Source organism: Pecten maximus, chromosome 17 (genome assembly GCF_902652985.1).
Source record: "Pecten maximus chromosome 17, xPecMax1.1, whole genome shotgun sequence".
NCBI classification, from domain to species: domain Eukaryota; kingdom Metazoa; phylum Mollusca; class Bivalvia; order Pectinida; family Pectinidae; genus Pecten; species Pecten maximus.
In genome coordinates this window covers 24,354,295-24,371,561 of record NC_047031.1, presented here as the reverse complement: position 1 = coordinate 24,371,561, position 17,267 = coordinate 24,354,295, and the positions used below count along the sequence as shown (strand labels likewise).

The window sequence follows — 17,267 nt, the reverse complement described above, 5'->3', positions numbered from 1 at the left end:
AGGTATAATAATATCGTATGCATTATTCCTACCTAAACGTATTTGAAACTGTTTCGCTATTTCCCAGGATAGGATTAGTTAATTAATAATCAATTTGAATTATTGTACCATTAATTACTTACCTGAAATCAAATATTTAGGCAACAAAAAAAAAAAAAAAAAATCGAAATTTCTATCTTTACAGTAGTACACCATCAACCAGAATAATTCAGGCTGAACAAATTCTTTTTATTATAATGTGCTTAAATGTAGATTTAGATTGACTGACCAGGACCCAATTGCTCAAAATCCGATAAGGCTAATCACAGTTTAACAACAACATGTTATTTCTATATTAGTTATTTCTGGTAACTACCATTATTTTTAGAGCACACATTAGTCTCTTCCGGCCAATTCTAAGGAATAAACACACAGAGTAAATTGAGATAATTACTAATCAGGTGATTACGTTTATCACATTGTGAACAATGGGCCCGATTGGTAAAATCATTGAAGCCATTTAGCAACAGCCTTACACAGTAGCAACAGTGAAATCAAACAAGAGCGTTATACTTAAAAATATAAGTTGAACATCCATCAAAGATAACCCTGGGTATTGTAAATTGATAGTCCTCAATAGTGTGCGACCATATGTACACGATAGTGATGAAAACACACCTTTCGGCTTTGATAAACAGACAGTAAACAGTATTATACCAATTACTCACATTGTAATAAAATTTAGATTATAGTGCAAAATACTGTAAACGTGGAAATTTGGAAATTTACGCTAATCACACGGAGCCTTTTTGATCGCGAAAATTTCCCCCACGCGTATTGTTTTGATATCAATTTTCGTAATCTCGAACATTACCCCAACGCTAGGGACTTGTTTCCGCTACATTTGTTTTGTATATGGACGTTTTCTTGGTGTAAGTGTATTTTGTAAAATCATATTTTCTTTTACAGATCGTGCAGAGCAGATCCAACCGTGTTCCAGATCGAGATTTGCAAATTAACACAAAGAATGACCTATAACTCTTACCATCTAATTTAGGTAAACATTCATCAACACATCTATGGCGAATTACATTGGTACCTGTGTGGCATTGATCAACTGTGTATGTGTGGGCTATTACATTGTTGCATATACTCGCATGGTGTTGATCCATATAGCCCTTAACTTTCAAAGCTGGTTAGTCACTATCGTGATGGAATGTTACTGTGTAAGATCATGTCCTATCGGGTAACGTACAATAAATGTGATTTTGCAATAACACAACTTGTTCTTTGTTACATGAAGAAATCGCATGTTGTATATGTCGGATACAAAATTATCAGCTATCACCATTGCTGTTTTCCTTAATGATGACTCATTTCGAAAACTTCTGAAAATTGTTGGAATACTAGAATATTTATACAAATAAATTAGAGTGATGCGGAATAAATGACAAAAATTAGAATAAAATAATTTGCTATTGAAATAGGTAGAATTTTAAATACAAAGGATAGGGCCATCTGAGAAGAAAACAAGCTATAGTATACAACATTTAGAAAGAAGCATAAAGAACATAACAGTCGAAGTCGGTTATGAAGAATTTCTAGGGACCACTCAAATGCGTCCTATACGGGTTTTGTAATATATTGGGTCGTATTTACAATGTGCCACACCAAGCATGCAGAAATAAAACACTGAACATTGTATGTATTCAGTCATTATCTAGCCTAAGATCAGATCAAACCACTGACGTTTTGACGTGTTTGAATTTATACACATTATTTTAAAGGGCCTCGTGATTCACCACCACCATCCTCGTGATCATGGAGCTCTGCTCTTTTCACAGAAATGATTATGTCATTCTCTTTTGATATGATAATAGTGCTGTCAATATCAAGATATTGTTTAATTGAACACTATTCACTCACCTGTATGCATGCCTTCAGCTGTATACACTATCTATAGAGCACATGTGTCGGTACATGGCAAAGATTATGAAAACCTGTACTGGATAATGACCACGGTTTGCAGGGGTTTTATTCGTCATTCTTATTAAGCGAATATGGCATATTATTAAAGAAAAGAAAATAAGTGTAATAAAGTATTTTTAAAAAATAATGTTTTCTTATGCAAAGGGCAAGGGGACACTCAAATTGCTTTTTAAAAAGAGGGATAGAGGACATATAAAAATTGGCGACCACTAACCATACTGAACACAGATTATAAAATCATTGCAATAATAATCCGTAATAGAATCCAACCTCTACCATTTGAAATGATATTTATGTTCCAAGAAGTATTAGTTTAGTTTAAACAATATTTCATCAATATTCAAGTATTTGCAAACAACAACACACTACATATATTCATATAGGATTGGAAAACAAGCTAAAAGCTTATACTAATTCCTTTCCTTAAATATTCCCACCAGTAAGTAATATCATGGATGTTTAAAGACAGCTACAATATAGCATTGGTTATTGTGTTATGGAGGATGAGAGAGGGGTAATAATTTGTATTGATCAACAGAAAGCTTTTGACAGAATAGATGAATTGGATAATTTATTGTTTTGTTCCAAATATTGCAACTGTTCTGTGTTTTCTTACTCATCCGCTGTCTCCTTGACACCCGTCCTCAGTTCACCCTTGATGTTGTGAGGACGTTTAACGCCTAAAAAACAAATCAAATCACCACAAAACAATTTCACAAATCGAGATCAGCTATCATAGATGGTAGTGATCATATACATTCTTCAAGAAGAAACACTCGCCTGTAATATTCGGGAGAATGCAGTTATAAAGGGAATAACAATTGCATTATACAGATAGTTGTGAAGTTAAACTTAATCACCCTTCATATCTACCCCGACATCTACTTCACAGCCTGTTAGTCAATGAAAACGGACATGATGAAATTAATGAAACCCCAACCATGAACGTATACATTTGTTAGCTCTCGCGGACGGACGATTACGCGTCCGTTGTCAATTCGCAAACAGTTCCCCCAAACAACATTTTTACCACTTATTGTAAATTAAATTGATCCCTAGATTAAGCGGGGTAAAAGTGTACAATGTAAAAGTTTGTCATGTGTACTATGTTTATTTCAAGTTCAAAGATCAAATCAGTACAAAAATTGAATTCAAAGTGAAAACATTGCACATGTAATGATGTCAGCTCCGTCTTGTTTTCAATTGGCGGAATAAAAACTGAAAAAGAAATCAGAAAATGTTAAAAATGTGTTGTTGTATAAGATGATTGACCGCCTCATGAATCAATTACGTTTGTATGTATATCAGTAAATACGCCGAAAAGAATACCGCTTAAACTCATCAAGTCTCACGTTTCCCTCATTCTAATTTGAATTGCGCATAAAAATGAATGATATCTCGACCACAAACAGATATAGGATAAATATTCATAGCGGACAAAAACTGTAAATCTGTCAACAGCGATCAGGCCTATTTAGTAATGAGCATGATGCCCGTGTGTAAAATGACGTCAAAATGCATAATAACCTTGATAGACTTTTTGCACATTCATGCAACGACGTGTGTTGAACTATTTAATTTATAAAACAATAAGTATTGATTCTTTCGAGTCTATTTAAAGAGTATATTATGATAGTCTGACATTTCGGAATGGCATGATACAGCTATTCACACGATTAAGCATACCTCAAATGGTTTACTTTAGTATTATTTAACGTCCTATCAAAAACCCAGATAACAAAGGACGAGCTATATGCAATCCTCAAAAGATTTTGTATTAAAAACATGAAAGCACTTTAAGTACCTGTTTCGTTTATCTAGATATATATACATACATTTCCCTTGTTGAATATCAAGAGTTGAAAGTACTGGGAAAGTATATATGTATATATTTTTTCAAAATATGAAAACAAAATATTTACATGGCAACTGATATTCCAAATTACTTTTCCTCTTCCTTCCTGGTTCCAGCCGCTTTCTCGGGACTGAAAACAATATCATGCTGTTAGTCATCTGAACGATCCTTATGCCGTAATGAATGCACCAATAGGAAGACACTCCCTACAATAAAAACTATATTCATAATATTGTTAAACTACGCAACATATAAAGTATACATGTGATGTGGAATAAAAGTACATCTTCTTAATTCGCTGAATTTCTTATCATGATTTCAGTCATATAACAGAGAAATATTTAAATAAATTGAGTATCCTGTTGTCTAAGAAAAGAACCAATCTACAGTGTATTGTTTTTGTTATAATAATAACAAGTTTAATTTCAAAAAATGGCGTATGTGGTTGCGTTAAGGAACAGTACCATGATTATTTGTACAAATGTACCTATCGATTCGGAGATTATGGATGCTCTCACGGGAAGCTGTAAGTAATGACATGTTTTTGTACATATTTTTGTTGAAAGAGAACGTGACCACTTTTGGGATATTGTTAGATGTTCATGTAACATAGTGGGAATGACCCACTATTATTTTTGTGACAATTTTGAATTTTGACTAAATATTTTCGGCGTTAGAAACAGACATTAATTTAGAAGTACTTATTTAATGACTACTTTTTTGATATGTTGATGAGTGACATTTTCAAAAGAATGGACAGAAATTTTCGTCGTTTGCGTATAAACTTATTTTTTCCATAAGTGTTGATTTTGGTCGTTCGGAGCGCTAGGACGATTATAGAACTGGTGTTAATGTCATTACTTCCGTTTCGGAACTCTTCAGTGTTATAAGCATATAGGAAGGATGGTTTGGTTTGGTTTTATTAACAGCTAAGGTCATTTAAGGACGGCCTCCCGTGCGTGCGACATGCATGCGTGTGGCGAGTGCGTATGTGTGTTTTGGGAGGCTGCAGTATGTTCGTGTTAATATAAGAAGCAACAAACGTTGATACATGTATACGAATGTAATGGATCGTTATTAATCAAAATAATTATTTACATGTTATTCAAAGGAATCGTGTAGAATGTTTTCGGTTGTACTTACACTTTGTAGATTCAATGCTGTGCCATGACGGCCGGTCCAGGCCCTGATCACGAATGCACTAAGTAAAAGTTGAACTTTTATTCGCATCATGTCGTTTTTCGTAAAACTACATTGATACCTCGTATTAAGTGGTGTTGTTTTATCATATATATTCACTTCAAACAGAAATCAAAATCCCAAGGCCACTTATAGGTGCTTAAAGGATTGAAATCAAAGAAAAAAACAAGTCGTATATACATATAGAGTGGTAAGAATTAAGACAATTTTATTTGTTTGAAAAGTGCATTCCTGGATATTTTACTGATAATAATTATATGTCACTGAAGGGATTATATTTACTTTAAAATGATGTAGACTTACTTGCTCGCTTGAATTAGAATACTATGGTTTAGTTCACTTATTATTGGATCGATCAATGATGTGATGTCCGTCATCTTTCTTGATAAACCACATCGCGATTCCTTCCGTATAAGGGGCCGCTGTGGCCGGGTAGTTAAGGTGTCCCGGAACTTTATCACTAGCCCTCCACCTCTGGGTTGCGAGTTTGAAACCTACATGGGGCAGTTGCCAGGTACTGACCGTAGGCCGGTGTTTTTTCTCCGGGTACTCCGGCTTTCCCCCACCTCCAAAACCTGGCACGTCCTTAAATGACCCTAGCTGTTAATAGGACGTTGAACAGAACAAACCAAACCAAACAAACCAAACCCTACGTATACTTTTTATGTGAATTACTGTCCCATTATATTTTAGTATCTACGTGTATTCACTGCGTTGTTTTTCCTTACAGTAATTGATCTGTATCATGATTTGATATTTGATCTTTGATAACTTTTGTTAGAAGAAACTTGTCTCAGTAATTCTTTTTTTGTTACCGATGAATAGGCTCACCTTATTCGTTCCGGTGATTTGTCGCGTTCTGTTATATACATTGTACAAGCATTTCACTGGCATGTCCATTTTTGTAGGCATATTTCTTGGAAATAACGCCAGAACTAATAAAGAAGTATCCTACTTCTATTTTAAGTATCAAATGTAGATACAATTTTATTTTTCACATAACAATTTCCAATTAGAAAATCCGAAAATAACAAGAAAATGCAGCAAAGCTGCTGGATAGATTCATTAAAAAAATCTTCAAAGACATGTAAATCATGTAGTTGTTTTATGCATCACTAATGACTAATCTCAAGAGATATTTACCATTCAAAATTTTAGTACTCCCGAACAACCTTAAATTCTACTTGCACACATGCATTAATGACAATGCAAGATGCTCATTCACGCTCTCCTAACATTAAAATGACTACTGGCCTGGACGCTTGACCGAGGGAGTCCTTGAGACATCAGTGTATAAAATAGCCTAATAATGCTTTCATTTAAACATATTAACAGAATATTCGCGTAATACATAGGTAACTGAACAAAGTAAACAAACATAGTTAACATTTAAATCCTTTATTCTATAATGTAGCAAAATGCAAACAACACATTGATAAAATCATAGATCGGTAAAGTTGACAATGTTCAAAAGCAAACCAGCAATCAAATAGACGTCCAGAAAAATCGGAATTCGAGTCTATTCCGTTTTCTTCTCTAATTAAGTTCCAGTGAATGATTCCACACACTTTTGTGTCTTTTTTTTGGGCAGAATCTGTCTGCGTTTTTGCAGTTCCACGCTTGCGGCGTTCCGCCATTTTGTATGGACTGTAAAACCCGCCGTTGCGTTGTGGGGCTAATTTTCAGAGAAACTTGGTCCAGCAGCCACAGTTATTATTTTTGGGAATTCCCCGTATACTTCCATAAATATACATTTTCTTTCAGTTTCTGATTCACATCAATCTGGTAGGTATTGCATCAAGTCCGAAAACTGTAAAAATCTCAAAATGTAAACATTGATATACCGGTATATGTTTCTTTGTGGGTATGTAGCTTTAAATGCAAGTCCATCCTGTAATTACAGTCACTTTTCTTTTTTGTTGAATCTGCAAAATACAAGTTTTAAATTTTTAACTTTGCAAGCATATAAGTATGTTATAAATTAAAAATAAAACTATTAATTTCAAATGATACAAAATTTCTCTTACGATTCATTATCCTTTTAAAATGACTAATCAATATAGTGGAAGTAGTCAATCATCAAATAATCTCTCTTTAGAAGTATATACTACATGTACTTTCATTTATTAGGCTAATTATCAAGGATTCTTGCATGGTGTGGTTCATGGAAAGCAATTCTCACAAGTAGATGTAAATTATTCCTCCTTTCCTCACAAACTAATTTCATCAGCACAACTATTAAGTCATTGAATCATTCCATTTAATTAAAACTATCGAAAATTCATTTGGCAATCATAAAACTTTCACTAGCTAAATTTATAACCATCCGTCAAAACTATATATTTATGAATGGACTAATATAAAGCCAAATATTCCTTAGCAACAATGTTGTGATTAATCAATATATATATCCCTTAACAGCATACGCACAAATCCATTTGATAAGGTACTATCACTATCTGCATACAGAAATCAAGTCCAAATAGCTACATGTACACCCACTGGTAAAAAAGTGTATAAGGTACAGTATATATATTATCTATACGTATAATCCATCATAAATATTTACAGAATGGATTAAAGCAAATCTCTATTAGAAACTGGATATTTATGTAAACAATTATTGATGTCTGCAGCAATCTTTACAAAAGAACTATGCGAGTTTATAATTACATTAGTCAACCTGTGTACTTCAATTGATGCAACCCTACGTATTATAAACCCAATATTCTAATCTACTGGATAAAGGGGGGGGGGGGGGGGGGGTCCAGTAATTTAGTGGTAACCCGAGCGCCTATACCAAAATTTGCAATCTTTGCAAGATTTCTCGTCCGAAAGAGAAGTTATTTGCTCTAGAATATACCTAATTTAGTTATATCCATTCTCCAATACACCGAAATGCAACAAAAACTACAAGCAAGAACTTCTGGAACAACGAAACTGTCGTCTGTTGACTCCAGTAGTAATATTCTGTGATGCACACATGACAATTTTCAATGTAAAAAGTTTTAGAAATTTTAAGCAATAATTGTATCTAACAAAGAATGATAAAGAGTCTGGATGAACATTTTTCTCCACACTTTCTTGTTAGACTTCCAGTTATTATTTCAATTAATATTCTATATTCAAATTACCGCAACTGAGCCTTCCGAAGTGTATGTAAACATAAATATGATCGGTTCAGTATCACTTCATTCAATGAACGTTCAAGTCAGCACAAATACATGTAGTCTTCTAGCTTACCTGAAAAGTCCATTATATCCTTATTTAATATGTAAGTGGCATAAGAAGACTAAAATCAGCTGATATAAACACTTATATTAAAACGAACTTACATTTCAAATTGTTCCCGCAAAACAAACTCTCTCCTCTCTATCGCCGAGCGTCTGCTTCCACTTGGCAACCATGACACTTTGTCGATTTCCGGCCTAATCTCGAACCCAATCCAACTGTCCGACAGATATTTCTACTAAAATACTATAGAACTTACAACTACACATTTACTTTTATAATAAAATATCTATTGTATGAGAATTCTCTCGATTTTAGCTCTTGAAATCAGTTTTTATATATTTTTTATTCATAAAACCCGCGAGATCTCGAAACCGCGATTTCCGGTTTACAGTTACTTCCGTTTTAGAGGGGCAAAAACAGATTAAAAGCCTCTCGGCAAAGACCGGTCTTTGCCGAGCGCGCTTCGCGCGCTGAGGCTTTTAAAAACACAGTATTCGACGTGTGAGGGCGATATTTATCAACCAAGGAGGCGACTTTCCTATGTCGTATCACTAGTGTGTGTACGAGTTATCTCTCCTTACACAAACCAGGCTGTAAAGCAGGTCATTGCCTATGACTTAATTGGGGTTTTTCTTATTTATTTATTTATCCTGGGCAGATGTCTTCAAACATATTAAATTATTAATCATATTACATATTACAAACAAATGCTTCGCAGAAGGATATAATGTGTTGTTAAATGAATAATTCCCAGTCCTATCCTGAACTCATCGGGCAGTCGATAGTTCCGGGATGTGCCTCGCATAATGATTTATCTTCCGGGCATATCGAATAAGATTTCGTTTGGTGATACATAGGGATTGAATGGGAAGGTTTTATTTTCATTTTTAATGCAACCTTTAAAAGCAGTAGCTATCTATATATCCCTTATTGCGTATTAAATTCATATACATTGTGTATTTACATTAGGATTATTTTTAATTATTGTGGCGTAAAAAACCCTTGCTCAGCTGAAAGGAAGTCAAATGAATACAAGGAGAGTAAATCGTTCCTTGGAGGTAAGTGGACATTTTGATTAGGTCTAATGGTGTTAAAGTATCATTGTATGCGGTAGGGCGTGCTACATATGTTATCATTATTTTTTCAACGCAGCTTAGGTTCTATTGGCTATCTCCGACCCCTGACAATATCAACAAGATGCCTGTGTCGGCGGTATTCTTCGGCTTGATAGGACGACGTTTAATCCTCTGTTTTTTGGTTTGGTTTTTGTTTTTCTCTGAGTAAAACGTTGTGTTTTTAGACATCAGCCAAATCAACAGGTCTTCTGTAGACGTCCTGGTGCCAATCTAATATATATATATATATAATTGTATTTTCGGGACAGACCTAGGTAGATTTGCTTTGATCAGCGGACAAATAGTCATTTGTGTAATGATGAAATGGGTTAGGTAATTCCTATAGATCTAAATTCGCAATTACCGATTCATTTCACCAGTTCTGTGCCAACAGACGTGTTACACTGTGCGACAATTCAACAATAATTACCACTGACGGGTAAGTTTACCTACATTGAAATATTTTCAATCCCAAATTGGTATTTCGTATTATTGAGGCAGATTGATTTGCCGACTCTAGCATTTGTTGCATTTTCATGGAAACCGATTTGAATATTTTGTCAGTGGTTATTCGACCGCTGTTTCCTCTTGGCAATAAGACAATGTCTTTAATACATTGTATATATTTCCTTCACTGCATATACCTATATATTGGTGTTAAGTTGAGTATAAATACCGATTTAGTTGACAAAAAATTGCTGGTTCGAACTTGGAATATGTTTCATTTACCATGGTTTAGGTATTTACCTCAAGAGTAGGCCTGACTTTTGCCCACGACAAATTTGACCAAAAATGTGTAATATTTGTAGGTACCTTAGTGACAACCCAATGAGAGTTATTTACCAAAAAAAATATTAATAAAGAATATAAAAAAAAATCAAAACTGATATTGAACAAATATAATATCATTTTACCTTCATATTTCAAAAACATTGTTCAATGTAATAGTTGTGATTATTTAACTATGATTTTTGAAAAATAATGTATGTATTGTTATTTCACAGACTATCAAATACCATCTTCTATATGAAAATATGTTTTTTATTTTCTTGCAGATATTGCCTCTTGAAATTCAATCTAAAATATTCAAAGAAGTAATATATAGTAATACAACAGCAAAAGAAAGTTTAAACATGCATTTTCATTCAATGTATAGACTTATTTCCAATGAAAAGGGAAGAGCTTATCCATCATATATAAAATATACACAAATCTGTAAATTGTGTTTCAAATTAAGGATATTGTTATTATCAGAGCAAACTTGTTTTTTATGTTTCTTTCAGAAATATTACAAATAATTTCCACATTTTTTACAGATATTACCCCAAGAAATAAAACAAAAGATATTAAGATACCATATTAATTCATGTGTAGATGCAAAAACTATTTTACATGATGAATTTAATTTAAAAAACAAACTTACAAAAGATATTTAAGGTATCAATCCTAGTATGACTAGTATAATGTATACTTATAGATATTTCATTTTTTGTAAATATTGTAAAAGCTACATGCTCAAAAATTGTACATGTTTTCTATGTATTTTTCACAAAGAATACTGTTCATATTATTAAAAACACTCTCATCTTACTTACAGATACTTCCTCAGGAATTAAAAACAGTAATATTGAAAACACATGTAACAAATTGTGTAAACATGAAAGAAGATTTAAATTATGAGTTTTTGAGAAAATCCTTAAATATTATAGATCTATTTGGACGTTCACCAAAATATTTCTTAGCAATGATCATCTACAAGTACTATGGTTTATGTGAAGACTGTGATATGTTATTACCTAGAGAATGGTTAACATGTAAAAAATGTCTAACATGTTTTGAAGATTTTACAAATTAAATTCTAAAAAAAATTGAAAAACATTTTTTTTTAATTTTACAACATCTACCACTTGAACTTAGGCAAATTATCTATAATTTCTATGTACACATGATATTTTTTCAAAAAAGAAAAATACATGTTCAATTTAAAGATATTTTAAAATGTATTGAACATTCGACAAAACACTGTCTTTTCCCTATATTGTTTACAAGAAGATATTGTAGTATTTGTCAATCTCTACAATGTAATGAATGGTGTATTTAAAGATAAAAAATGAATATATTCAAAATGAGATTAGTCTATCTAGATCCTGGTGAAAATTAATTAAAAAAAATATTGTTGATAAATCAGATTGTTCTTTTGTTATGTATTGTTAAAATGTTCATATGTGTTGTTAAAAAATGATTGTACATGATAAATTAGTATTTATTTTAATAAGAAATGATTGTACATTATAAATTAGTATTTTTATGTTAATAAGAAATGATTGTACATGATTTAGAGAAAACAATAATTGTAGATTGTAGATTGTAAATTAGTTTATGTTAATAAAAGAAATGTATATTAATTCAGAAAAAAGAAAAGATGAAAAAAAAACAACAAAAAACAAGAGGATCATTTGTCATGAGATCTTGTTTAAATCACCAAGGCCTCTGATGAATTGGGTTCCAATGTTTTTGGTATACATCATGAATCATCAACAACAGATATTGAAAGAAGAAGATGTCCAAAAAGAACCTGAAAAGATAAAATCTCAAGAAAATGCAGTTAAATAAAGGTATGCTACTTCTGTATTTGAAACAAAGATAGAGAAGAGAGAATGGTAGTGGTATATGTTTTTTTTAACCCAGAATGCAATATTCCAAGATGTCTGCCTTCAGACAGACATCTTGGAATAATGCACTCTGGGAAATAAAAAAAACCCATATCCACTACCTATCTCTCACTAAATATTTTCGGCGTTAGAAACAGACATTAATTTAGAAGTGCTTATTTAATGACTACCTTTTTGATATGTTGATGAATGACATTTTCAAAAGAATGGACAGAAATTTTCGTCGTTTGCGTATAAACTTATTTTTTCCATAAGTGTTGATTTTGGTCGTTGGGAGCGCTAGGACGATTATAGAACTGGTGTTAATGTCAATACTTCCGTTTCGGAACTCTTCAGTGTTATAAGCATATATGAAGGATGGTTTGGTTTGGTTTTATTTGTTTAACGTCCTATTAACAGCTAAGGTCATTTAAGGACGGCCTCCCGTGCGTGCGACATGCATGCGTGTGGCGAGTGCGTATGTGTGTTTTGGGAGGCTGCAGTATGTTCGTGTTAATATAAGAAGCAACAAACGTTGATACATGTATACGAATATAATGGATCGTTATTAATCAAAATAATTATATACATATGTTATTCAAAGGAATCGTGTAGAATGTTTTCGGTTGTACCTACACTTTGTAGATTCAATGCTGTGCCATGACGGCCGGTCCATGCCCTGATCACGAATGCACTAAGCAAAAGTTGAACGTTTATTCGCATCATGTCGTTTTTTGTAAAACTACATTGATATCTCGTATTGAGTGGTGTTGTTTTATCACATATATTCACTTCAAACAGAAATCAAAATCCCAAGGCCACTTATAGGTACTTAAAGGATGGACATCAAAGAGAAAAGCAAGTCGTATATGCATATAAAGTGGTAAGAATTAAGACAATTTTGTTGATTGTTTGAAAAGTGCATTCCTGGATATTTTACTGATAATAATTATATGTCACTGAAGGGATTATATTTACTTTAAAATGATGTAGACTTACTTGCTCGCTTGAATTAGAATACTATGGTTTAGTTTACTTATTATTGGATCGATCAATGATGTGATGTCCGTCATCTTTCTTGATAAACCACATCGCGATTCCTTACGTATAAGGGGCCGCTGTGGCCGGGTAGTTAAGGTGTCCCGGCACTTTATCACTAGCCCTCCACCTCTGGGTTGCGAGTTCGAAACCTACATGGGGCAGTTGCCAGGTACTGACCGTAGGCCGGTGTTTTTTCTCCGGGTACTCCGGCTTTCCCCCACCTCCAAAACCTGGCACGTCCTTAAATGACCCTAGCTGTTAATAGGACGTTGAACAGAACAAACCAAACCAAACAAACCAAACCCTACGTATACTTTTTATGTGAATTACTGTCCCATTATATTTTAGTATCTACGTGTATTCACTGCGTTGTTTTTCCTTACAGTAATTGATATGTATCATGATTTGATATTTGATCTTTGATAACTTTTGTTAGAAGAAACTTGTCTCAGTAATTCTTTTTTTGTTACCGATGAATAGGCTCACCTTATTCGTTCCGGTGATTTGTCGCGTTCTGTTATATACATTGTACAAGCGTTTCACTGGCATGTCCATTTTTGTAGGCATATTTCTTGGAAATAACGCCAGAACTAATAAAGAAGTATCCTACTTCTATTTTAAGTATCAAATGTAGATACAATTTTATTTTTCACATAACAATTTCCAATTAGAAAATCCGAAAATAAAAACAGTATTCGACGTGTGAGGGCGATATTTATCAACCAAGGAGGCGACTTTCCTATGTCGTATCACTAGTGTGTGTACGAGTTATCTCTCCTTACACAAACCAGGCTGTAAAGCAGGTCATTGCCTATGACTTAATTGGGGTTTTTCTTATTTATTTATTTATCCTGGGCAGATGTCTTCAAACATATTAAATTATTAATCATATTACATATTACAAACAAATGCTTCGCAGAAGGATATAATGTGTTGTTAAATTGAATAATTCCCAGTCCTATCCTGAACTCATCGGGCAGTCGATAGTTCCGGGATGTGCCTCGCATAATGATTTATCTTCCGGGCATATCGAATAAGATTTCGTTTGGTGATACATAGGGATTGAATGGGAAGGTTTTATTTTCATTTTTAATGCAACCTTTAAAAGCAGTAGCTATCTATATATCCCTTATTGCGTATTAAATTCATATACATTGTGTATTTACATTAGGATTATTTTTAATTATTGTGGCGTAAAAAACCCTTGCTCAGCTGAAAGGAAGTCAAATGAATCTAGATGGAGTTATCCATGGAAGTAGAATCATCTGGTGACAAAGTGTATTGCAATATTGTACGGTACATTATGTCAGAGTATACAAGGAGAGTAAATCGTTCCTTGGAGGTAAGTGGACATTTTGATTAGGTCTAATGGTGTTAAAGTATCATTGTATGCGGTAGGGCGTGCTACATATGTTATCATTATTTTTTCAACGCAGCTTAGGTTCTATTGGCTATCTCCGACCCCTGACAATATCAACAAGGTGCCTGTGTCGGTGGTATTCTTCGGCTTGATAGGACGACTTTTAATCCTCTGTTTTTTTGTTTTGTTTTTGTTTTTCTCTGAGTAAAACGTTGTGTTTTTAGACATCAGCCAAATTAACAGGTCTTCTGTAGACTTCCTGGTGCCAATCTAATATATATATATATATAATTGTATTTTCGGGACAGACCTAGGTAGGTTTGCTTTGATCAGCGGACAAATAGTCATTTGTGTAATGATGAAATGGGTTAGGTAATTCCTTTAGATCTAAATTCGCAATTACCGATTCATTTCACCAGTTCTGTGCCAACAGACGTGTTACACTGTGCGACAATTCAACAATAATTACCACTGACGGGTAAGTTTACCTACATTGAAATATTTTCAATCCCAAATTGGTATTTCGTATTATTGAGGCAGATTGATTTGCCGACTCTAGCATTTGTTGCATTTTCATGGAAACCGATTTGAATATTTTTTCAGTGGTTATTCGACCGCTGTTTCCTCTTGGCAATAAGACAATGTCTTTAATACATTGTATATATTTCCTTCACTGCATATACCTATATATTGGTGTTAAGTTGAGTATAAATACCGATTTAGTTGACAAAAAATTGCTGGTTCGAACTTGGAATATGTTTCATTTACCATGGTTTAGGTATTTACCTCAAGAGTAGGCCTGACTTTTGCCCACGACAAATTTGACCAAAAATGTGTAATATTTGTAGGTACCTTAGTGACAACCCAATGAGAGTTATTTACCCAAAAAAATATTAATAAAGAATATCAAAAAAAAATCAAAACTGATATTGAACAAATATAATATCATTTTACCTTCATATTTCAAAAACATTGTTCAATGTAATAGTTGTGATTATTTAACAACTATGATTTTTGAAAAACAATGTATGTATTGTTATTTCACAAACTATCAAATACCATCTTCTATATGAAAATATTTTTTTTATTTTCTTGCAGATATTGCCTCTTGAAATTCAATCTAAAATATTCAAAGAAGTAATATATAGTAATACAACAGCAAAAGAAAGTTTAAACATGAATTTTCATTCAATGTATAGACTTATTTCCAATGAAAAGGGAAGAGCTTATCCATCATATATAAAATATACACAAATCTGTAAATTGTGTTTCAAATTAAGGATATTGTTATTATCAGAGCAAACTTGTTTTTTATGTTTCTTTCAGAAATATTACAAATAATTTCCACATTTTTTACAGATATTACCCCAAGAAATAAAACAAAAGATATTAAGATACCATATTAATTCATGTGTAGATGCAAAAACTATTTTACATGATGAATTTAATTTAAAAAACAAACTTACAAAAGATATTTACGGTATCAATCCTAGTATGACTAGTATAATGTATACTTATAGATATTTCATTTTTTGTAAATATTGTAAAAGCTACATGCTCAAAAATTGTACATGTTTTCTATGTATTTTTCACAAAGAATACTGTTCATATTATTAAAAAAACACTCATCTTACTTACAGATACTTCCTCAGGAATTAAAAACAGTAATATTGAAAACACATGTAACAAATTGTGTAAACATGAAAGAAGATTTAAATTATGAGTTTTTGAGAAAATCCTTAAATATTATAGAACTATTTGGACGTTCACCAAAATATTCCTTAGCAATGATCATCTACAAGTACTATGGTTTATGTGAAGACTGTGATATGTTATTACCTAGAGAATGGTTAACATGTAAAAAATGTCTAACATGTTTTGAAGATTTAACAAATTAAATTCTAAAAAAATTGAAAAACATTTTTTTTAATTTTACAGAATCTACTACTTGAACTGAGGCAAATTATCTATAATTTCTATGTACACATGAAATTTTTTCAAAAAAGAAAAATACATGTTCAATTTAAAGATATTTTAAAATGTATTGAACATTCGACAAAACACTGTCTTTTCCCTATATTGTTTACAAGAAGATATTGTAGTATTTGTCAATCTCTACAATGTAAAGAATGGTGTATTTAAAGATAAAAAATGAATATATTCAAAATGAGATTAGTCTATCTAGATCCTGGTGAAAATTAACTTAAAAAAAATATTGTTGATAAATAAGATTGTTTTTTTGTTATGTATTGTTAAAATGTTCATATGTGTTGTTAAAAAATGATTGTACATGATAAATTAGTATTTATTTTAATAAGAAATGATTGTACATTATAAATTAGTATTTTCATGTTAATAAGAAATGATTGTACATGATTTAGAGAAAACAATAATTGTAGATTGTAGATTGTAAATTAGTTTATGTTAATAAAAGAAATGTATATTAATTCAGAAAAAAGAAAAGATGAAAAAAAAACAACAAAAAACAAGAGGATCATTTGTCATGAGATCTTGTTTAAATCACCAAGGCCTCTGATGAATTGGGTTCCAATGTTTTTGGTATACATCATGAATCATCAACAACAGATATCGAAAGAAGAAGATGTCCAAAAAGAACCTGAAAAGATAAAATCTCAAGAAAATGCAGTTAAATAAAGGTATGCTACTTCTGTATTTGAAACAAAGATAGAGAAGAGAGAATGGTAATGGGATATGTTTTTTTTTAACCCAGAATGCAATATTCCAAGATGTCTGCCTTCAGGCAGACATCTGGGAATAATGCATTCTGGGAAATAAAAAAAACCCATATCCACTACCTATCTCTCACTGAATATTTTCGGCGT

General features: G+C 32.4%; 2 protein-coding genes across 3 annotated transcripts in view; both read left to right on the top strand.

Moving 5' to 3' along the window:
• Positions 1-1,258, top strand: part of LOC117315516 — a 16,747-nt gene extending 15,489 nt beyond the window's left edge. For both annotated transcript variants that reach the window (XM_033869744.1, XM_033869743.1), the window contains exon 5: positions 949-1,258. In XM_033869744.1, the coding sequence (XP_033725635.1) occupies positions 949-1,036 (88 nt within the window). In that variant the 3' untranslated portion in view covers positions 1,037-1,258. The remainder of the gene's footprint in view (positions 1-948) is intronic.
• Positions 1-17,267, top strand: part of LOC117315517 — a 92,295-nt gene that overhangs the window by 47,400 nt on the left and 27,628 nt on the right. The window lies entirely within an intron of this gene.